The sequence below is a fragment of the Nymphalis io genome, chromosome 27 (genome assembly GCF_905147045.1).
Source record: "Nymphalis io chromosome 27, ilAglIoxx1.1, whole genome shotgun sequence".
NCBI classification, from domain to species: Eukaryota; Metazoa; Arthropoda; class Insecta; order Lepidoptera; family Nymphalidae; genus Nymphalis; species Nymphalis io.
This window is the reverse complement of record NC_065914.1, coordinates 5,101,007-5,125,714: the sequence shown is the minus strand read 5'-3', so window position 1 is coordinate 5,125,714 and position 24,708 is coordinate 5,101,007. Positions and strand designations below refer to the sequence as shown.

At 33.1% G+C, this 24,708-nt stretch overlaps 1 protein-coding gene across 2 annotated transcripts in view; it reads left to right on the top strand.

Moving 5' to 3' along the window:
* The window catches only part of LOC126778818 (lysosome membrane protein 2-like), a 99,195-nt gene extending 74,575 nt beyond the window's left edge, over nucleotides 1-24,620 (top strand). For both annotated transcript variants that reach the window (XM_050502517.1, XM_050502516.1), the window contains exons 2-10: nucleotides 7,213-7,304; nucleotides 7,496-7,659; nucleotides 13,064-13,208; nucleotides 19,020-19,220; nucleotides 19,924-20,151; nucleotides 21,430-21,544; nucleotides 21,887-22,037; nucleotides 22,437-22,578; nucleotides 22,711-24,620. In XM_050502517.1, the coding sequence (XP_050358474.1) occupies nucleotides 7,213-7,304; nucleotides 7,496-7,659; nucleotides 13,064-13,208; nucleotides 19,020-19,220; nucleotides 19,924-20,151; nucleotides 21,430-21,544; nucleotides 21,887-22,037; nucleotides 22,437-22,578; nucleotides 22,711-23,391 (1,919 nt within the window). In that variant the 3' untranslated portion in view covers nucleotides 23,392-24,620. The remainder of the gene's footprint in view (nucleotides 1-7,212; nucleotides 7,305-7,495; nucleotides 7,660-13,063; nucleotides 13,209-19,019; nucleotides 19,221-19,923; nucleotides 20,152-21,429; nucleotides 21,545-21,886; nucleotides 22,038-22,436; nucleotides 22,579-22,710) is intronic.
* The last annotated feature ends 88 nt before the right edge of the window (nucleotides 24,621-24,708 follow it).

The window sequence follows — 24,708 nt, the reverse complement described above, 5'->3', positions numbered from 1 at the left end:
GGGATACTGGCGACTACTAAGATTCTATATAACCTAAAAATGGTGGTCCATAATGAGACACTACACTAACCGCTATGGTAGGTGTAACAGTCCGTATCGACAAGAAGCCGTCCATCCTTACAAGTGTGTCATGAGAAAGCTACAATTGCACGATATCGTATCCCATGCAGTGCAATATTACGTGAAAATTTATATTTTACCGACAACAGCGTAGACGCCTGGGGATACTGGCGACTACTAAGATTCTATATAACCTAAAAATGGTGGTCCATAATGAGACCCGATTATTGTGAGACTGGCCCCAGGTATAGAATCTCACGAAGACAACACCTTAAGGAAATCAACAGGCACATATATCAGAGTCAATGAAAAACTCACCTGGTTTCTACGACGTCAAATTCAAACCAATACTTATGTTACAAATGAATACCATATCACGATCATTTAATCCTTAAATTTAAATTGTGACGCTGGAAATAAACATGCAAGTGCATTAAAATAAATTAAAGATGGTGAAAACCACAAATTAAGCACATGAAAATTCAGTGGTGCTTGCCCGGGTTTGAACCCACGATCATCGGTTAAGATTCACACGTTCTTACCACAGGGCCAACTCGGCTTTTATATACTCGGCTTTTTGTGATTATAATTCATCTCGTGCTTTACGGTGAAGGAAAACATCGTGAAGAAACCTGCATGTGTCTAATTTCACTGAAATTCTGCCACATGTGAATTCTACCAACCCGCATTGGAGCAGCGTGGTGGAATAAGCTCCAAACCTTCTCCTCAAAAAGAGGAGAGGAGGCCTTTAGCCCAGCAGTGGGACATTCACAGGCTGTTACGGTTACGGTTACGGTTACGGTGAAAACCAAGAGCACACACAACAAGTATGTAACACAGATACCTACAAAAATGCGTAAACCTAACTAACGCCAAAAACTGTCTAGTTCTACTAACATATAACGATAAGTTCCCGATTCAATTCCATTCCAACGTATATATAAAACGTATATAGAGTTCATTAGCCCCTTGCACACTTGATCACTATCAATAGATCTGAAGACTTGAAAAGGTTGCGTTAATAATTGCGCCCGTTGCTAGAACTATTCAGGAAGACAAATTACCACAAAAACTAATTCATTCACGAGTTCAATCATGTAGAACATATTGAATCATAAATCGTATTTTTTTAAATCGTCACATGTTATTTGATATCATTAATTAAATACCAATTTAAACAAGTTATCGATATTGGTATAAAAAATATAGGATTGTAATACACTAAATACGTAGCGCGATATCGAGATATAAAAAGATTTTGGCAACATCCGTGTGCATAAAAATATAATAATAAGGCGTGAGCCAGTGTAAATTTTCAAAGCTGTTATTCTTGACTATTTTTATATATATATATATATAAAGATGTCAAAGAACTGACAATAATTACTTAATCAAACTATTACTTAAATTAACGTGCCGAATGATGAGGCTATATACATGTAAGTATATAATACTCAATACTAATAATAAAATAATATGAACAATGCCGTCTTCTTCTTTCGAATGTCAAGCAATAATGACAGAAAGAGAGAAATGAGTGTTTCACTAAACAGCCGCTAAGCTAAGCTTATAACTGAGGCCGTAACTAATTTTATTAATTATAAGATATATATGGAGCAAAAAAACAAAATTACCTATGGACGGTGGTATTATTTATTCAAATTACCTTGTAATATATAATATTAAAAACCGCAAGTATTTATATATGAGTGCTATTTGTATATCTGATATTCAAAAATTTAATTTGTCAATTATATTATCTGGAAGGAAATTTATATGTCATTAGATAGATATTTATTTTTATTCTGTATTTTTTATTGTGTAAAATATATGCTACGGTTACACGTTAATCGTTGCTCCAGCCACTGGGCTGTAGCGTGAAATATAACATGAAGTGGGTTCCGCGGAGCGTTTCCTTCAGCGAGACGACACTTCCACATAAGATACCATTTCCATTCAAACCCTCTGGCTCTGGCCGTGGCGTGTAAATAAACTAACCAATTCTACTAACAAATTGTCACTTTGTCGCAATCGAATCGAAGCGTGGTCGTTGCCGTTAATCCGTTTTCCTGTTCTTTAATTTAATTATCGACTATTGATATAAAATTTAACGATTGAGTTTGATTTTGACTTGATATCTTAAATTGTCCAAGTTGGAATGGAATTGAATCGGGAACTTATCGTTATATGTTTCACACACGGCCATCTAATCCCAAATTAAGCTTGTACAGAGCTTGTACTATGGAAACCAGACAATTGGTTTATTTTGAACGTCAGTCAAGCTATTATCGGAATTTAGGAAGCAGAATTAAAATTGATATAAGTAAACTCTAGGAATAAATAATCTCAGGAAGAGTAGGGTCAAATAAAAAAACTTTAAAATTGAATTTACGTGACGTGGTCGAGAATGTTCTATAGTATTCAACATGGATTAGTGAAAAAATGGCGTTTCGAATGTCGGCCAAGTTGTTACCAGAACTTTGAAAAATTAAACTGAATTCAAGCAGTTAAGATGAATAGTTTTGTTATATAAATAAAGATATATTAATCATCAACTATTTATGTTTAATATATCAGTAATATACAGAGATATTATCAAATCGCATGGAATATGTAAATCTGTGATTTGTTTATCATTATTCCTCATCCTATTGGAATATACTGTAGAATATATAAGCGGTTTTTTTAATTGTCACGCGGAAGTATTTTGCTAATATATTTTAATGAATTTAAATTAAATTTAAATATAAATTGCTTGAATAGGGCCTAAGTAATGTTTAATGTAAAATTACGATATGTGGCGCCCAACCGACACGTAACTTGACGGAAACTCGTTAATGCAAATTTTTGTAAATAGATCTTAAATCGCAATTAATTCATAATATGTGGCTCTTGACCGTTTTTAGCCACGGCGGCCATTATACAATATAACTGCGTAAAATATATTATCGTGCAAAAGCCTTTTATAAGCATAAGTGCGCTGTCTCACTCTTATGACCAGAAAGAGTTCAGACGCAAGAAATTGTTTCACGTGCTTTTCGAGGCACGAGATTCTAGAATTGGGAATTTCCGAACCGAATCAAATCATAACATAGGCTCGGATCATAGGCTGCCCATGTATTTTTCTGTTCCTAACAACGTGTATGCAAAACTTCACCTTGAAACCGTAACAAACAAACAAACTCACTTTTACATTATAATATTAATAAGAATGCTAACAATAAATATAATAGCTGAAAATTTAATTCAGTCATCGCTTAATTTAAAAAAACGACTCGACAATTCCAAAATTAGGGAAATTTATCCTAAATGAAATTTTCGCCCCATCGCAGAAAATTGAACTTCCACGGCAAAATACAATAATCGTGATGATAAAAAATTTGAAATGTATACCCTGGGTCACCATATAACTTTGCCGGGTACAAATGGGTTTTCAAATATAAAAATGGACATGTTTTGAAACTCCAAATATACCATCGCATGCGCAGCTCGATGTTTAACGTCTTAATGATTCATGTAAACGTTAATAGTCTCTGGTATTTTTAATAGTAACTGTAATTAAACACGGATATTCAACGCTTCAAGCTAAAAAAAGTGGAATATTTATGTTTCTTGTTATATTACAGGTATATTAAAAACATGTTTTTTCTCCATCTCTATTGTTTTGATAAGTTTTATGAACACATGTTTTTATTCTCGGGGAATTCCCTAGTGATCAATGTAGAATTTTTAACTATCTGCATTTAACTTTATGGTGGCTATTATACTTTATGGTCTACGGCCCACAAAGACGTAAAATCGAAAGTAATTATGAAGAATGCTTCTATAATAATTATATCCTAAGACATTATTCACACACAGCCATCTGATGCCAAATTAAGCAGAGCTTGTACTATGGAAACCAGACAACTAATATACTACATATACTACTTTTCTTTTGTAAATACATACTTATATAGATAAAATTACCCAGACTCAGGACAAACAGACATGTTCATGCACACAAATGTCTGTCCTGGGTGGGAATTGAACCTTCAACCTTCGGCGTGAAAGGCAAGTATCTACAAACCACGCCAACCGGCTCGTCATTAATAGCTAATAGATCAGATTTCGCACGGGTATCTACCCGTGCGAAATCTGATCTATATAAGAGGAAAAATGTATTTTGGGTGGAATTTGCGTAACATCCGTTTATAGTGAGCGTCTGTATCGGGGATGGGGTAACCTTCGAGTCAATCTGGCGGATAGTTTAGGAGATCTCGTGATGAGTGGTATTTTGATTATATATTAGATAATGTTTTAGTATTAAATAATGTTTTATAATTAAAATTCTCTGTTAAAGTCGCTACTTTAAACGACAAAAAAACCTCGAATAATAAACGCAAATATTATAATACTTGTATAGAAATATCTTCATGTCCTAATTTAATTTCGAAATCAAAATATACTTTACACATTTCAGAATATCGAGAATCATCAGAATAACGAGAAAAATCGGCAAAAAGCATCTTAGGTTAAGTACTTACTTGACCTAAAATTTTATATACGTTACTTACTTAAGTAAGGTTGGTGGCGCATTAGCGATGTAAGGGATGGTTAATATTTCCTGTCAATGTATATGAGCTGTGATGATCGCTTAAGATTATCTGGTGGCCAATAATATAGAGAGTGCATGTAATTACGCACACACTTGTACACTTTATCATAAGTGTGCGTAAGATACGTGTTAAAAATATATTTATATCTCTTTCTTGCTCCGAATTTTGAAAATAGAGGATGAAATATTAAAATACATTATTTTTTTAACTTTTCCCTTGAATCAATGACTTTTGAACTCATCTATAATGATTAATATCAGCAAGATGAAGAAATATTCTTTAGGAAACAAATATAAAACACGTAACGTATTAAGATACAAGTTTACACGCGACATTGAACGCAATTTAACGACAAAGGTGTCATTATTGTCTTACAATAAGGTACGATTTGACATTTAAATATCGATTTAATTTTTTCCAGATAGTTCTATAAAAGAACACAGATCGATGTCATGTTTACCTTGTCAAAGATTAATGTATACCAATTACTATTATTAACATGTTTATATAGTCTACAGGCTGTTGATGTCTAACTGCTAGATTAATACCATTAAAAAAAAAACAATAGTAGCAATAGCAAGTTCGAGATGGCCCAATGGTTAGAACACATGAATCTTAACCGATGATCGTGGGTTATAACCCGGGCAAGCACCACTGAATTTTCATGTGCTCAATATGTGTACGGTGAAGGAAATCATCGTCAGGAAACCTTCATTTAATTTAACTGAAAGTCTGAAACGTGCAGGTTTCCTCACGATATTTACGTTTGAAATCGCGATCATCAGCTTAGTTACGTGTTCCACTGCGCCATCGTATATTTATATATACATCAACGAATTAATAAAACGTATTTATAAAAACTTCGAGTTATATTTCTTTATAATTAACGATGCTCGTTAAAGTCGAGTATGTAGTTTAAAATTTAATTAAAAATATAGGTTTTATTTATTATGCAACTTAACTACATAAGTGCTAATATAAAATTTAAAATGAATTATGTATATGAGAAATCATTTTAATAAATACTTAAAGAGCATTACAATTACACAATTAATTAATCAATACATTAATAACATCATATGTACGGAAGATTTATATATTATAAATATACACTCAGCCCTGGATATATGCGTAAGCCTTTAAACTTTAAGCCGGTGTTTCATAGATACCGTAAAGAAAAATATGTTTAACTATGGAATAAAATGTAATATTTTCAATGTATATTCGTTTTTTACATATATGCTGCGTATATGTCATTTTCATTCTTCGGGTTAGTTTTATTCAATAATACTATACTTTTTACAGGGCCCAAAAATAATACGCACCGGCTGAGATACTACCAAGCCAGAAATATTATTATAATTTTAGTCTAACCGATTCGGATAGGGGGGCCTATGGGGATCGGATGGGGGATCAGCTATTATATGCGTAGTACCTTTAGGTGGAAGATTTGGATTCAGTATTTGGTGACCTGGGAACAATTCTAGAACTGGCGCCCTGGCTGACTGTTACGATTCAAGTGAGGGTTATTTTTGTAAGGAATAGAATCGGGAATGTATCATAACCGATATTGACTCGCGTATCCACACGTTACACCATTCAAAGTCACCAATTAAAACTATACCTTGTTACGTGTATCAATTAAATTTTTTTTTTATTAATCGCTCAAAACACATAATACCTTTTTGTAGCAATATTATAAGAAAAAAATAGAAATAAGAGTAAAAAAATCACTGTTCGAAATATGCAAAATCATTATCAATGTATGTTTTTCGACTGTAATATATTAATTTATAATAATAAATAAATCAATCCAAATTAACAAGGAAATAAAACAAATAACCATTTCATGGTCGGAACGACCCCCAAACAATATTCAAGAAATGTAATCGTTTTCTGCGGTTATACAAAACCCTGTTAAAATTAGTTTTACAACCTAACATTAACGAGATTTAAATCTAGAAATTACGATACAGTCTGGGTTAAGGTCAACGTTAAAAATATCCTGGGACATTATTTACACACGTCCATCTGATCCCAAACTAAGCAGAGCTCGTACTATGGAAACCAGACAACTGATATACTACATATACATATATTCTTTCGTAAATACATACTTATATAGATAATTACACCCAGACTCAGGACAAACAGACATTGTCATGCACACAAAATGTATGTCCTGGGTGGGAATCGAACCCACAACCTTCGGTGTGAAAGGAAAGTACCTACCAACCACGCCAACCGGTCCTTCAAAGATCTTTATATAGATAATTATAATTGTTCTGTGCAAGTCATATCACTGCGTGTGTTGGTGTGTTGAGTGAGTTGGATGGTGTGAGTGAATGATCGGATTGCAGATGTTTTTGAAATAAATAAATTTCTCATTATACTCGTACGAAGTCATGACCGCGTGGAATGGCGGCAAGAATGCTATCAGCGTTTCCCTTTTAATTGCAGTTCCGATCCTATGGGAAAATGAACCAGACCTCTTGTCACCAGTTTCAGGGTTTTATTTAATTATATACTTACAAAACTTTTTTTTTGTTAACAGGTTTGTTTCTGTTGTTCCTGCTTGGTTTTGTGACGTTGGGGGTGGGTTTCTTCATCATATTCCTTCATCCATATAACGCCATATTCAATTGGGTAAGTTATTTTTCTTTCGTATAGTCATTGGTATTTATTGTAATTCGTCTATTTTCGTCCTACTGGACGAAAATTTTCAGACAAATTTGCTTTAGATAGACAAACAGACAGAGTATTTCCGATATACAAAAAAAATGTTGATAGTGTGTATTAAATAGCACCCAGTTCATTCTTCTTTCATGTTTCAACAGAAAGCGATTCTCTCTGATGGCGGTGAGATCTTCGAACTGTGGAGAAAGCCAGAGGTGAAGCTGTACACTAAGGTCTATCTCTTCAACATCACGAACGCTGACGACTACATGTCAGGCAAAGATAGCAAGATCAGGGTTAAGGAAGTTGGACCATACGTGTACCGGTATGTATATAAACACTGATGTTCCCTTGGTCATGGAGACTAACTAACTGCACAGGACATATTATAGTGCACAAGTGTGTGCGCAAACACAGGTGCACTCTCTCTTCTCTCACTCACATCATCCGATGGGACGGCAATTCCGAGTTCAGTCATAGGATCCGCTTACCACGTTCTTTGAAGTGGAAAAACTAAAATACTACAATGGTATCAGTTTGTACCGTCAGCAGATAAATAAATAAACAAATACTTTTTTAGAGGTATTTGATACTACGTATAAAAAATAATTTTTAATCATGAATTTCGTCAACTCCAGATATGTCGTAGTTATCCTCATCCTCGTTTTCATCCCATAACGTATCTTAATGACAGTTCGTTCTGATATTTTATCTAAGGCCTCATCTCTACACTGAAGTGATTTTTCCTCTTCAATAGAATAAATATATAAACAATCATTTCTTTATTTTTCTATAGTTATTCAGTTTTTACTTACCTCTTTTAATTGTAGCATTCATATGACATTTTTTCGCGACGTAAATTTTGAATTTCCCCCAACACTTTTATGATGAACTAACCAGAAATAAAATAATATTAAAATAAACAAAACGTCACTTCTAACGCTACTTATGCGAGAGTTCCAGGCACGTGGTAGCTAGCTCAAACTGATTTGTTTTGGTTTAAGTGACTGTATACACTACTACAAACACAAAAATGTCTTTAAGCTAATTTGTTTGTACTATTGTTTCTGGCTGCTACTGCGAATTTCTTGAGATCTGCAGCCTCATAAGTTAATACTATGGATAGATCAACGAGGAAGTAGCTGAAACACTGAGCACTTTTAAAAAAAATAATGCAACCGCATTTTTGTCGCAACACTTCGTCTAAACCCAAAAAAGGCACATGACTCAAAGAAAGACATTTTGTACGGGTCAAGTAGATTAAGTTGGAGGTTAAAAGGATTGCAACGCCCCCTTAAAGTTCACATTCCTTTCAATTCCTTTTTCGAATTTCGAAACGAAGGTCGCTTCCAATCATAAAGCGTCTTAAATTTAATCTGTGCGTTAAATGTCAAAGGAGTTTTTATTGGATAAATTAATCGTGTTTCCTTTAAATTATGCATCCAGGACCGAAAAAAATAAGTTGGAAGTTCCAAAAAATTCTCTTCTTAAAAATTTCCATTCATATTTGTTTATTTACATCGCATAACAAGTTTGGTTTTGGGTTTAATTTAAAATTTACTCGTATCTAGATCATTGACCCCTAAAAACTCCTGGAAAGCGAGTTTTTATGTAGCTTTTGAAGTAGCTTTTGTTACTCCTAAACATTATAACCGCTTAAAGTAGTGTTTAATTCAATTGTCTGCTGTTTCTGTACCTAAATTCAACGAGAGAGATGAAAGACTGTCCTTATATAAAAACCTTAAGCTTTAAAATAAATAAAAATTATAAAAATTATAAAATAAATAAAATATATATATATATATATATATATATATATATATATATATCTTTTTTATTTATATAGAATAGGACGGCGGACGAGCATATGGGCCACCTGATGGTAAGTGGTCACTAAATACCCTTAGACATTGGCATTGTAAGAAATGTCAACCATCGCTTACATAGCTAATGCGCCACCAACCTTGGGAACTAACATTTTATGTCCCTTGTGCCTGTAATTACACTGGCTCACTCACCCTTCAAACCGGAACACAACAATATCAAGTACTGCTGTTTTGGGGTAGAATATCTGATGAGTGGGTGGTACCTATCCAGGCGAGCTTGCACAAAGCTCTACCAGTAAAAAGACAGCCAGTGTACAAGTGAACATTACAACTCAATTGGTTAGAAGCGCATTTAACATGTAGTTTTATTCTTCTTTAAATCCCAGTGTTTAGACAAAGGTGACCACAATTCTAACTAGTACCAATTATTTTTGACCTTTGCGCGCCTGCTATACAAAAAAAGGAATATAATTTTCTAAATAATATTTTTCGTGTTTATTTATCTTAGATAATTATCAAGTCTCGCTGCGAGTAAAGGAACAAACTAACAATTTGTTCTCGATTTTTCTAGAAGTCATGGCTACATGTTGGTAATAATAGATCACAAATGGTGATCAAATATTAATTTGCAATTAAGAAGACTTTTCGTAACAAAATATTCTTAATTCCATGAAGAACATACCATTTAAAGTGTTCGCATTATCTATAGCATAATAGTAATTTTATTTGGTAGAATTATATAACGAGTACAATGGATAATCGGATATTTCATCTATGTATGTTTTTTAATGAAAATTGACGTACACCATGAAATTTGCTAATAGCTCTATATTAATAACTACGAACAGTTCTTGATTAATATATCTTTATTTATAATATGGCAATATTCCACTGTCAGATTTTAATTATACATCTAAAGTTTCAATACAATCTTTGCCGCCATTCAAGACGATTTTTATTTTATGCGAATCCATAATGAAAATCACAGATTATTAAAAATATTAAAAAAAAATAGCCACTAAACCTATGAGGCAATTAATTGCCATGATATATGAACTTAACGTGGAAAATTTTGAAAGATAATGTCTATTAACTTATTTGTTCTCAGATTTTAATTAAATATATACATACAATTAATATTAATTATAATTTGGTGGTTAGTATGTTGTTATTAAATATTCAGCATCACGAGATTTGAGGTTACGCACAAACTTGTAATATTTAATGGTAATTTGAATATGTTTATGTTAAAAGTACCGATAGAAAAACAATTACAAGGCTCAATTTTTTTACGCAAAATATTTATACCATAGAATAAGCCCATTGAAATGGGGGTGACAAAATTATACCCTGTGTACCATTACATAGATAACGAAAAATCTTAAACAGTATTTAAAATAGACTTATATTCATGCATTCTATTTGTGCTATTAGTTTTTTTTTTTCAAATTTATTACGTAATTAGAAAATTATTAGTTTCAGTTCTCGTGATTTTCTTGTACCTTTATTAAAAAAAATTGGAGCGTGGAGCGTCACTATAATGTTTTTTAAGACCCTTTAGAGCGAAAAAGCTCGTCATATTCAATCAATTCAATCGTGAGGATTGAATACTTTGTGAAAAATACTCTTATAATATATATTTTTTTAAATTAATAATTTTAATTGTTTTTTATTGACGATAATATACGCGTTCCGAATTTCTTCCAATATTTTTGTTCTACAATGCTATGTAATGTAATGTTCTACAAGAACTGACAATCCCATGTGAAACGTTGATAACCAGATTATCGTGATATACTATTATGACGCGTGTACTTGAAATTTTTTGATTATAACGATCCATGTCGCTTATCCCTATCTGACATTTTACGACCATTTTCCACGGTGAGTTTCGAGTTTGATCCTACAGTCCTTTTTTTTTCTCGCTAGAAAAACACATTTATGTGTTTCCCCCACATGAGGTGGGGGGGTATGTGGGACTCGCCGGCGCTGAAAGTGCCGGAATACCCACTAAAAAACCAGCGGTACCCACTCCATCTTGTCGGGGGACGTCACGGGATCGCTTGCGCATACTACCGTGCCATCCTACAGAGTCCTGCTGATATTGTACAATTACGTAATAACCTCGTATGAGGTATTTTAATTTGTGTTTTGAATATTATAATTATTATAATCAATATCGGATATTACTTTATTTGATTTTACGATCTCATTCAGTATACCTACTGATTTATTGGTGAGAAGTGTACAAAAATATATTATCCTGGTACATTATTCACACGCGGCCATCTGATCCTAAACTAAGCAGAGAACTGAAATACTACATATACTACTTTTCTTTTGTAAATACATACTTATATAGATAATTGCACCCAGACTCAGGACAAACAGATATGTACATGCACACTAATGTCTGTCCTGGGAATCGAACCCACAACCTTCGCCGTGAAAGGCAACTATCTACCAACCACGCCACCCGGCCCGTCAATAATTTAAATATCTATCTAATTGGCATAACAGCAATTCAAATTCACTATGCCATAAAAATATTAGTATGAAACAAGTTTTTAACTCGTTGGAATATTTAAAACATTGACATTTTAATATGAGTTAGTTTTACTCAGAGTATAATATAAATAGAAAATTTTTAAATAGTGTTTTAAACGAACCAAGAACTAGGCTAGAAAATATCTACCACTGTACAATCCTCACATTGAATAGTAAACTCAATTGTATTATTGATCAATTATGTAAAAGAGGATTTATTCTTATATATAATTATATAACTGAATTATTTATTCTTTGAGCTCGCCGGTGAAACGAGACCATCGTGAGGAAACCTGCATATAGCAGATAATTTGATGTATAATTTACACCAACCTACCAGTGATATAATAAGGGTTAACGAATTTCTTCAACGAAAGATGACTTTTCCAGTCGTGGGACGTTTGATTACAATTGCTTGCCCTTGTCCTATTTATTTTTAATTTCATAAAAGGGATTTGCCCCTTGAGAATCATGTTAACGAACTTACAACCTTAATCCATGCCCTTAGCAAATTTTTCATTAGTTGATATGGTAGTCTTACCTACGGAACCACACAATCGCTTTTAATACACACAATCATATTTTAAAAGCTGATTATATATTTCATAATTATTGTACCGAATTATATTACGTTTAAAAATCAACCCATTAATGTTTCTGCTAACGGTACACAAGTTAGCAATGTCGTGTGAATGTTCGCCTCACTTCTAAAACCGGTAAACATAATAATGTGCAAAATCGAAGGTGAAATCTTCATTAACAAAAACCATGGGTCATACACACAGAATAATATTATAGTAGAAATGCCATCGAGTATTTTCCTGTTTCCAAGCACTTCTATCACGGTTCATAATTGTTTCTAATATTCAGTCGATATTGCGCATGCATTTGAAATCAACAAATTTCAATTGCGAACAAATAATAAATATATTTTATATCGGTCTTACTTTATAAACGTTGTTTAGCGTGATTAGTGAAACAATGCTGTCCTCTTCTTTCGAATGTCAAATCAATGATCACAGAAAGAGATAATTCAGTGTTTAACTGACCTATTGAATTTCAACCAGCTTTTGTCCGCGGATTTACTGAATGATTAAGTATTCTCATTTTACAGGTGTAAATTTTACTTTTGGCTGTCTTAAGTGAATAAATAAATAACTATATATATAAATATTTATTCACTTAGGATATATATATATATATATATATATATATATATATATATATATATATATATATATATATATATATATATAATTCTCCAAATCGATTTCGGCCACGGCGGCCAATCTCAAGAGAGATTAGCCAACTACGCAGTACGTAAACAATTTTTAATTTTTGTTAAACCCTTTTCAGTGAGGCTCTTGAACACAGCGAGGTCAAGTTCAATGACAACGGCACCCTCTCTACCATCCCCCGCCACCCTCTGATATGGGAGGAAGAACTCTCAGAGGGTAATAAAGAGGATGATATGCTCTACCTGCCTCATATTGCCTTATTGGTGAGTACGTTTTTATTTATTTATTTAAAAACTTAATTAAACTAATAGACTGTGAATGTCCCACTGCTGGCTTAGACCAGGGCTCTGTCCTTTTTTGAGGAGAAGGTTTGGAGCTAATTCTACCACGCTGCTCCAATGCGGGTTGGTAAAATATACATGTGGCAGAATTTCATTGAAATCAGACACAAGCAGGTTTCCTCACGACGAAAACTTAATTGACCACCACGATTTATATACGTTTAGAACAAAAGGCGGACTTAATGGCTTAACACATTTTACCACGAAACAACAATAATTTTTATTTCTCTGTATCTGGTGGTATGGAAAGTATACCTTTGGACAATTGACTACGTTGGTCTAGTAGCTGGGTATTTGTCGGGCTAATAAAAAGTTTTTGGGTGTTTCTGGAAGCTGGAAGTGTTAACACTGCCGTGCCTCGTAAAGCACGCTAAGCCTCTGCATAACACCAGGCTAGAGAGACATAACCTCTTACTTCCCAAGATTGGTGGCGTTGGCGATGCAAGGAATGATTAATTATTCTTACAATGTCTACGGTTAGTGCCCACTTACAATCAGGTGACACATTTGCCGGTCCACTTATTCTGTAAAAAAAATCACTAATTGACCCATAAACTATCGACGCTTAGTGAATGTCAGTGAATCGTTGTGACTACAAAACAATGACACGCCAAGATTTCGGAATCTAATATAATAATATTATTATTTATTTAGTGAAATAAATAAAACGATGATCGATAAAAAACAAGGTTGCCCATATTAAAACTAATACGAATATTTAATGAAGTATCTATATAGTAAGTAAAGATCTGGACCCGTACGTAGTAGACGTATTTAAGACACGTAGGAAACGATTTGCTTCCTCGTTTCTGATACGCACCGCCAAGGTCTGGGATACCCTCCCGACCTCCGTTTTACCCACCACCTACAATATGGGTACCTTCAAGTCAAGAGTGAATAGGCATCTTGTAGGCAGGCGCGCTCCATTTTATACTGTATCTCACTTTCCATCAGGTGTGATAACAGTCAAGCGCTAGCCTATACATTTAAAAAAAAAAGTATTCAATGTATTCAAAATATTATACAGGTTCTCACCCCCCACGGCTTTGCCAGCGTGTGAGGAGAGGGCCAGATATTAGGTAGCTAATGTCCATTCCCCTGGCAATATATATAAAACTCATATATATAATATTAGTTAGGATTAATGATAAAAAAAAAACAGAAAAAAAAATCATTTCATTTCATAATGGGCAAACATTTTATTGTGAATAATGAATATAAATTGTATATACTGAATATTAAAAAAAAAGTATAATACAGCGCTGAAAAATTGCCACTACTTAATTTTTTTTATTTAATAGTAAGACGATAGTTTTAATTGATTTTAATTGATTTTAACTGCCAAAATTAAATTATGAAAGAGTGTATTTGCAAGCCGGATTAAAATACAATTATAAATTTATAAACAGGTGTCTGTTCGACTACAATAATTGAAAACGAGTTTTAAATTATAATTTTTTTAAAAAGGAAATGTCGCGGCAGATTATGTATTTAAGAATATTATAAACTACGTTTTTAAAATGATTTTACGAATCGCATATATTAAAATAATTAATTCGAATTCACTGTTCATATTTGTATTAATTATCTATGTTTCTTATTATAATTTATACATATAATATATATCAACAGCCAATCATTGTCCACTGCTGAACATAGGCCTCTCCCAAGGTGCGCCAAAGCTCCCTGTTATACATATATTCTTATTATAATCTATATATAACTATGGCAATATACAAAAAACTGAGTTAATACAAAAAAATATTAATCTCTTTGTTACGTTTTAACTACTCAACCGACCGTCATGAAATTTTGAATACATATTTTTTGAAGGACATTAGGGTACCTAACTTTCGGGGATCCCCCCACGTGGGCAAAGTAGCGGGTAGAAACTATAATATATAAATAGAAGCTCTTCGTAGTTTCGCCCGGTATACATTGAGGCTATCGATGTCACAATCGTGAATTTTATCGTTGTTTCTTTGTAGTGTTTTTTTTGTTTTTAATTTAAATGGGCCAGAAGATGATCAATACCTTCCAAGGATGTTCATCATCATATATGATATTATTAGTTATGTAATGACGTTTAGCACCCAAGCTTTCGTTAACCGTTTTTCTACTTATCTAAATTCACAATTTTTGAACGGTTTCTGTTATAATATAAAATCAAAAATTAATAAGTAACAACATCAGTACTCAAGGCATATATGTTAAATAAGAACAAAGAAAAAATGTTTCCATTTGTCAATACGTGAGTACGCTTTCAATTGACAGTCACACTTTTTATTTTTCACTTGACAAACGCCGTTTGTTAAGAGATAAAATGCTATATACAATTCGCTGTGAGAGCGCATACCTGTGTTTTCTTGGCATTAAACTCAACAAGATTATCAGAACCCCATTTGGCGATGAGCTCTAATGTCCTATCGAGTTCAATAACAAGATTCTCCCGCCTCTCCTCAGTTTCCGCCCGCCCAGCCACTGCGCGTCCGTGGTATCCACCATGCACTGTACTATCATCTGCATAGCAATGTATGTTCCCAAGAGAGAGCATATAATTGATATGCAAAAGAAAGAGTGTGGGAGATAGCACAGATCCCTGGGGGACGCCAGCATTCACTACATAGAATTGTGAAGCGCAACCATCTACTAAAACACGAAGGCTACGCTTGTGTAGGAAGCTGGCAATCCAGGTGCATAGCTGAGCAGGCAGACCATACGCCTAAGCGCGGACGAGTGATAAGCGACCAATGAGCGTTTAATCCATATGATCTACTCTCCCTGCATGTCATACGTTAGGTTCAATTAATTAAGAGTAAAAAATGAATATGCAACAATTAAAATAATCTCATGGAACGCCTAACCGACGATCGTGGGTTCAAACCCGGACAAGCACCACTGAATTTTCGTGTGCTTAATTTGTATTATAAATATTTATTTCGTACTTGACGGTGTAGGGAAATATCGTGAAAAAACCAGCATGTGTCTAATTTCACTGAAATTCTGCCACATGTGTATTCCACCAACTCGTATTGGAGCAGCGTGGTGGAATAAACTCCAAACTTTCTCCTCAAAAAGAAGAGGATGCCTTAGCCCAACAGTGGGACATTCACAGTGTTACTATATGCTATCATGCTTAGGCGCTCATTAGTGTTATGTAGGATGAGACAGTATGATTATTGACAAAGGAGAAAGAGAGACAGTATAATGTATCCATAGAAGATACCCATCAATATTAGCATTAATGTAATGCTACAAAAGCAAATGCTATTGTCTTGTAATGTATTTGAATTACCTTAAATTGGCAACTGTTTTTGGTTAATTAAATATGTTATGTATTCTCTTATGTTATATAAATTATTGTACTGTTTGTTTCCATTATTAAATAAATAATTTACTAGGTGGTAGGGCTTTTTGCAAGCCCGTGTGGTAGATACCCGCTCATCTAATAATCTACCGTTAAACATTAATGGTGTCAGTAATTAGTACGGTCGTGTAGCGGTCTGAGTGACTGAGCCAATGTAACACTGGCTAGTAGGGAAATAATGTCTTAGTTCCCAAGTTTGGTGGAATTATTATAAAATCGTCAAAGTTTATGGACGGTGGTGACCACTTAACATCATCGGCCCATTTACCTCCGGCCTAACTAGAACTCATTAACAGTAGCAGCCCGGAGTCCTGAAGTTTGCGATGATACTCTCGTGCCATGAATATCACGCAAAGCGATTCATTTTGTAATCTGTATCCAGTCGTGTCGTTTAATTTCCCATTGTAGGATAATGAAACAGAAAGTACACTTGTATTTGCGGCGGCAAACATTCGTGAACTATAATATGTCCCGCGCAAGTGGCTTGTCTACCTTAATTATGTCCGCAGCGGCGGAAGTCGGTCAGGAGGACATCCTCGCTAATAATATTACCTTTATATCGAAATACGAACACACAGACATAATTGAACTTAGTGCTTAAATTAACATTTACAAAGCATTAAGTATTTTGCTTCAAGTGAATGTTGGGTAATGTAATTTTGCAATATATTAACTTATACGTCGTGCAATGTTTATAACTTAATAGGGTTAAGTTAGGTTCAAAAGGTACTTAGAGGCGTAGAATAAAATTATTTATAATAACTTAAATATATTTCTAACGAGCCAAAAGTTATGATGGCTGAATTAAAGATGTTTCTTCGACCTTAAAGATTACGACTCATCTTGTACCTCCTCGACGATGATTGAAAACGTTCCTTATGACCTGCATATTTTGCATAAAAATCTACCAACCTGTATTGCAGCAACGTGATAAATAACCTCCAAAATTTCACCTCAACTGGAGAGCATTTCCCAGCAAAGAGATTAACAGACTTTAATTGTTAGCAAACTTTGATATGGTTTTGTAGCCAAATTTATTTATGACAAATCAGGCATATAGACTATCTAATCGGAACGTGTTATTTTTTCTTGTTTTTCAAATAATAATAGCCTTAAAAAATGGCCGTAAAAGTTTGCACCTTGAAATCAAAATTTTATATAATCCAATCATAGTCCGCCTCTAAATAACAGATAATATGTCTATGATCAAGTTTTTTTTTTAATTTATTATACTTACATAATCAATACGTTTGTCAAAATTCTACGATCGTTTTGAATTGTAAGCTGGTTGTAAACTGTCGAAAAATTGTAAACGTATCGTTTAATTTACAATAAAATACTTAAAATTTAAAAAGTTTTTAATCTTTAGGTTTGGTTAGTGTGTTAACAATAAATCAATAGATCTTTTTACGCATTAAAACAAATAATTTTAGTATAAAGCCGCTTGGTTTTAACGCAGGACTGATCAGGAACTATAATCGTGAGTTCTTACCACTTTGTAAATCTAATTTATTTTAAAAAGAATAACTCGACTGTCTTACCGTTTCGTTTTTTTTAAACGGCGGTAGAATTAAATATTAACGATTCGAAAACATTTTATTGCTTACTTAAATAAGATACATTTGGTTTGATTTGAACTAAAATTGCCCTGTTATAATAGTAGAAAAATTATTATTCTTATACGAATTACATTATTTTACAAAAACACAAAATTTTAGATTATAGATTACTAGAAACTGACCACATATATAAATAAAAAAATGAAAATATATTATACATAAAAAAAACAATATGCACCGTTCCTTGTTTAAATTACAAGATGACGGTCCTTATCATTATCCAATGACATATAAATCTCAAATATATATCTCATAATACAGATGTGTGTTGATATTAGTCAATAAGGATATAGACAAACAAATTATCAAATAATAATTGCAAAATACTACGCAAGTTGCACTTATTTTGAAACAGCCGACACGCGTATGAGTATGTCAACATTTGTATAGCTATTTCCGTCGTAATTGGATATGTATTGCCAACTTAAAGCGTATCCATTACTATAATTTATTGGTATATTTGTTTATTCTTTTGGACCAATGTTGTTGCATTAGTTCCAAAACCTAACCCTTAGAAGGAAATTTAGTTAGTATTTTGCCAAGCCTGTTTGGGCAGCACCCATCATATACATATATTGTACCACCAAATAATTAGTATTTTTATGTTCTGATTTGAATGGTGAGTGAGCGTGGAAGTAACATCTTTGTTCCCTAGATTGGTGACCATATACTATCAGGTAGTCCAAATGAAAGCCAGCCTACGTTAAAAACATCATGTTTTACTAAAAAATGTTATATTTTTTTCAGTCCATCGCGAACGTGGTGTCTCAACAGAATTTCATGACTCGTTTTGGTCTGAACAACCTTATCCGGATGACAAACAGCCAGCCGCTAGCCAAGATGACGGCCAAAGAGTTCATGATGGGCTACAAGTCTGAATTGATGAGTCTCGGCAACACTTTCCTACCAGGTTGGATTTACTTCGACAAATTGGGATTGATCGATCGTGTAAGTTGAATTTTAATAGCAATTTTGAGAGATGTTTATTTTGCTGTTTTTTTTTAAAAGGAACTTTTAATTTAAAATAGAAAATATAGTCAATTTATTTTTAAAATCCATGGTTTAACAGTCTTATATATTTTGATATTATTTGAAAAAGTTAAGCCTCAAGGTTAGGTTAAGTTAAGGCTTTGCAACAAAATAATTCCCAAAGAAGCTTGGCATAAAAAAGACAATTTTCCGTAAAAGCTTGCCCAATATTTTTCATGCAGTTTACATTCAATGAATAATATTAAGACATCAAAATTCGATTAGGAGCTAATATGATAGCCCCAATATAAAGCCCCATATGCCAATCGGAGAAGAACTTAAAATAAACAAACCTTAGTTTAGGTATTCAATGCAATTTGCTAATAGCTCTTCTATATCACACTACAACAAGTTCTTGATTTATCTTTATTTATAATACAACACCATTCCACTTAATTACTTATGTTCCAAAGTTCCTATAACAACGCCGACATTGAAGACGCCATGTCTTCGCAAATGCATAATGAATATCATAAATCATTCAAGATCTCGACCATTGATATCGCGTCAATTCAATGTTGTAATTGTTTATTTGTCTTTACTCCTCTTATAATTGGAATAGGCTTTAGACAACTATAGAAGCTTTAAAAATTACTAAATTTAACGTCCTAATACTTTTTAGATGTACGACTTTGATGGAGACTACGAAACAATTTTCACGGGTGAAAATGATATCTCTCTCTCCGGTCTGGTCAATACCTACAGGGGTTCCACTGACCTTCCCCAATGGGATGGAAAACATTGCTCCAATGTTCAATACGCGTCTGATGGCACCAAGTTCAAAGGAGCCGTTAGCAGGAATGAGTCCATTTTGTTCTACAGGAAGAGTCTCTGTCGGTCCGCACCCTTAGTAAGTTATTTTTTTAAGAATCACTACCAGTTACAACACATTTTATTCTTTTAAATTTCAAATTCAAAAACTTTATTCAACATACCAGCAATTTTTCACTGGTGGTAGGGCTTTGTGCAAGCTCGTCTGGGTAGGTACCACCCACTCATCAGATATTCTACCGCAAAACAGCAATACTTGATATTGTTGTGTTCCGGTTTGAAGGGTGAGTGAGCCAGTGTAATTACAGGCACAAGGGACATAAAATCTTAGTTCCCAAGGTTGGTGGCGCATTGGATATGTAAGCGATGGTTGACATTTCTTACAATGCCAATGTCTAAGAGCGTTGGTGACCACTTACCATCAGGTGGCCCATATGCTCGTCCGCCTTCCTATTATTTAAAAAAAAAAAAAAAAAAAACAAAATATACATACATACACATTTTTTTATTGTTTTTCATAAATCCACCGATTCAGAAAGAAACACCTCATACTTGAAACCGGCGAAAGAAACTCGGTTTCATTGCCTAAAATGTGTTTATAATAAAAAGTTAAATTATTTATTTTTGAAATGGCAAGGAGGCGATAGATTCCCAACCGGGGGTAGTTTTATATATAAATTAACGTATAAGAGCCTCATTGTAGTATATTTTGATTTTTCCGCTAAGTAAAATGCCGGAAATCATTGTACTGTGAAAGTAACTATATTATTAACCAGGAGTGCCATACATGCTCCCTTATGCTAAAATCGGTACTAACTATTGATAATACTTCCTTTTTTCATGTATGTAATATTTTTAAGAAAACTATTTGTGATTAGATAAAAGAAGCAAAATCCATGACAAATCTTACAGATTCATAGAGTACTCGAAAATAATCTATAACAGAATATAAAAAATATGTACCGTACCGTAAAAGTAACAGCCTGTGAATGTCCCACTGCTGGGCTAAAGGCCTCCTCTCCTCTTTTTGAGGATAATGTATTGGAGCTTATTCCACCACGCTGCTCCAATGCGGGTTGGTGGAATACACATGTGGCAGATTTCAGTGAAATTAGACACATGCAGGTTTCCTCACGATGTTTTCCTTCACCGTATAGCACGAGATGAATTATAATCACAAATTAAGCACGTGAAAATTCAGTGGTGCTTGCCCGGGTTTGAACCCACTATCATCGGTTAAGATTGGTCTCCTCGGTAAGTCGTATATACGTGTCAAAATGTAAATACGACATGAGATGATTTCACTTTGACCAAAAAATATGTGATACAGTCGAATTAACAGTATTTCCAATTTTAGATTCCAGTCGAAGAAGGCACCAAACACGGGTTTAAAGCATACAAATACGTGTTCCCAGAACATATGCTGGATAATGGGAAAAATATTGAAGAGAACAAGTGCTTCTGTAGACATGGTAAGTTTAGTTAGACGATTAGTTTTTCTATCAAAAAAAAGTATATAATCAGCAGCCTGGTGTCTGATAGATGACAGTGTGACATTATCAACCTTTGGAATACACGTAAAGCCGTTGCACCTAACTCTTTCTAGTCGTTTGAGAGATATATGAGTGAGGGTATAGAAAGTGTACTTCATTTAAAATTCAAAAGTCCTGTGAGCATATCATATTTATACTCCAAACCTTCCCCTCGAAATGAGGAGAGGAGGCCTTTAGCCCAGCAGTGGGACATTCACAGGCTGTTTTGGTTCGGTTCGGAAGCCTTTAGGCTGTCACTTAATATCTACAATTATCTTTTAGGTAAATGTCTCCCTGAAGGGCTGATCGACGTCACCGACTGCTATTACGGATTCCCTATCGCTCTGTCCTACCCCCACTTCTATAAGGGTGATGATATCCTTTTCAGCAAGGTTGAAGGGTTGACTCCTAATAAGGAACAACATGAAACGAGGTAATTTTTTATCTTAGACTTATTGCTCATATATATATAATTCTGTGTATGCGTCAAAAAATATACAAGTTCCTTTAAAATTATTCTTTAACTTTTTGAATTACTGTCCTTAAAACAAATGCAATTTTACGCAGCAACAAAATGTAACAATTTTCATTTTGTCTTCTTTTATTTTAATTCTATTAAAGACTTATTTGTGAATTTTATTTCAAACTAAACTTACGTGTAATGGAGGAAGTTTTGGTATAAAAATAGCCTATATATTTGGTGTCCAAGCTAGCTTCGTATCGTAAAAATCGGTTTAATGGTTTATCCGTTAAGTTCGCATTTATAATATTAGTATAATAATATAGAATTATTTCTTTTGTTTTTCGACTAAAAAGGAATATTTTCTTTCAGGTTCTGGATTCAGCCTGACTCGGGCTTACCTTTAGACATCACTTCCAAATTCCAAATCAATATGGCACTTGGTGATATATCGCTTATTGAAAATTCAGCTAGATTTGCCAACATGCATCTTCCATTACTGTGGTTTGATATTGTAAGTATTATATTTTTATCTATAGTCTATTCCAATCACAAGAGGACAGATAAATATAGTTTTAGATAATTATTTAACTGCCATAATCGTGACTCATTTCAACCGATTATAAATCAATTTCATCTCTTACAGACGATGTCTTCTCTGCCATCATCGATGGAACAGAAATTCAAATTCTACCTGAACATCTTTCCACTCGTGGAACAAGTTTTAATGTACCTCAGCTTTATTGCTGGCACAATTTTGATCCTCGTTACAACGTACAGCTTAACATTTGAAATAATGTTCAAATCGTTCGGCGAGAAGAATCATAGCAATACAAATATTCGAAGAAATATTTGGATAAACAGAGAGAATGGATACAAAAGCAAAGGAAATGAAAAAGACGGAATATACGCTCCAAGTGATATACCACTATCAGACACAGACTCAGATCAGAAATTCGAAGAAACGAGACCGACTTTTATGAAAAACCAAAGCGATAGACTCAAAGAATTTGGTCACAAATTAAGCGATAAAGTTTACGATTCAGTTGAAAGTGTCAGGGGTATGTTCGACGATCGTGCGCATGCTCGTAATGATAGAAAAAACTCGTTGATACCCCCTGAGGAGTCACAAGAGGGAAATAATGATGCTTACAAAAGCGATTCAGGGGAAAGTGATAAAGAATACGATAAATACCGACATAACAAACAAACGGATGATGATTCTAAGTATCTAGAGGTCATTGATGATGGAAGCGATTTTGATGAAACTTACAATGAAGACAGAAGAAAAAGCAATAAGAACGATTTATACATACATATCAATTGAAGAGTAATTGCCATTTTGGTTAAACCAACTCATTGAAATCAAAAACTATTCAGACTGGTTTAAGTGCCAAGGTTTATTTCAATTGTGTTATATTATTCTTGCCTCGAAACGGATATAGACTTGAAATGAAAACGTTCAGTTTTCATACGCCTTAATTAATTAAGTCTGCTTACCGATATAATAAATGTTTAAGAACTAATCCTAGCAGAAGTCTTCCTGACAGTGAAAACAGCCTCGTATTTATCGAGTGTGTGTCGAGATTACTTCATATAATTTATTCATTTCATTTTAAGTTTTTATATTAATGTTCAAAACCAGCGATTTTATATTTGATAACATTTCTTACCAATATACCTTATCAAATGATTACATCATATATTATATAATTTATATTTATATAATTACAAATATTTTATATTATCAAATTGAAACATAATTATTTCATATTAATTCGTTTTTAATATTTGACAATAAGGTGTTTATAAAGCTAATTTAAAATTAATCATATCATACTTGGATGACTGCTATTGAACAAAATCGATATATTTTGAAATGTATAAAAATGTCAGCTTTATAATATTTGGTAAATTTCAATTACTTGTTATTAATTGTCAGAAAATCAGCTAAACATTTATTTTATTTTAGTTTTTAATGTTTAATTATAAGTGCTATTTAAGTACAATTATGATATTATTAATTTTAAAATCATATTCAGTATGGTGAATTATATCGGAGAATGCTCAAATAAATAAAACGCTTTTTATGTATTAGAATTAATGAAATAGCAAATAATTTTATGTACAATTCCAATGTTCCATAGACTGTTAAGTGATATGCTTTCGGTGGTTTTGAAATATAACACCTTTACAAGTATTTATTTGAAACTTACCTGTATTTAACATTACGTAACTTATCTGAATTATCATTGTTACCTTACAAATGAATTGTGATTTTAAGAATATACATAATTGAGTATTAACAAAACAAAGATTTAAATAGATTTATTTGTAAAGGTGTTTTTATTTCTTAATGTAAATGTTGATTATATTTTAAATAAATGTAATATTATCATAATAATAACTCAACTCATGTTGTGATATAAATTTAATATTTTTTATAATTTGTGTATATATATATAATATTTTTTAAATAAATCAAATTACCTGTACTCTCTTTTCGGTAGTCGGTTAACTACTTACTGTATTTTGAGAATATATTGAAAACTATAATTTTATTTGTTTTTTTTTTTATATTTATTTGTGTTTAAATAATTAAAATTACATAAGCATAAAGTATATACATTTACAGATATACTTA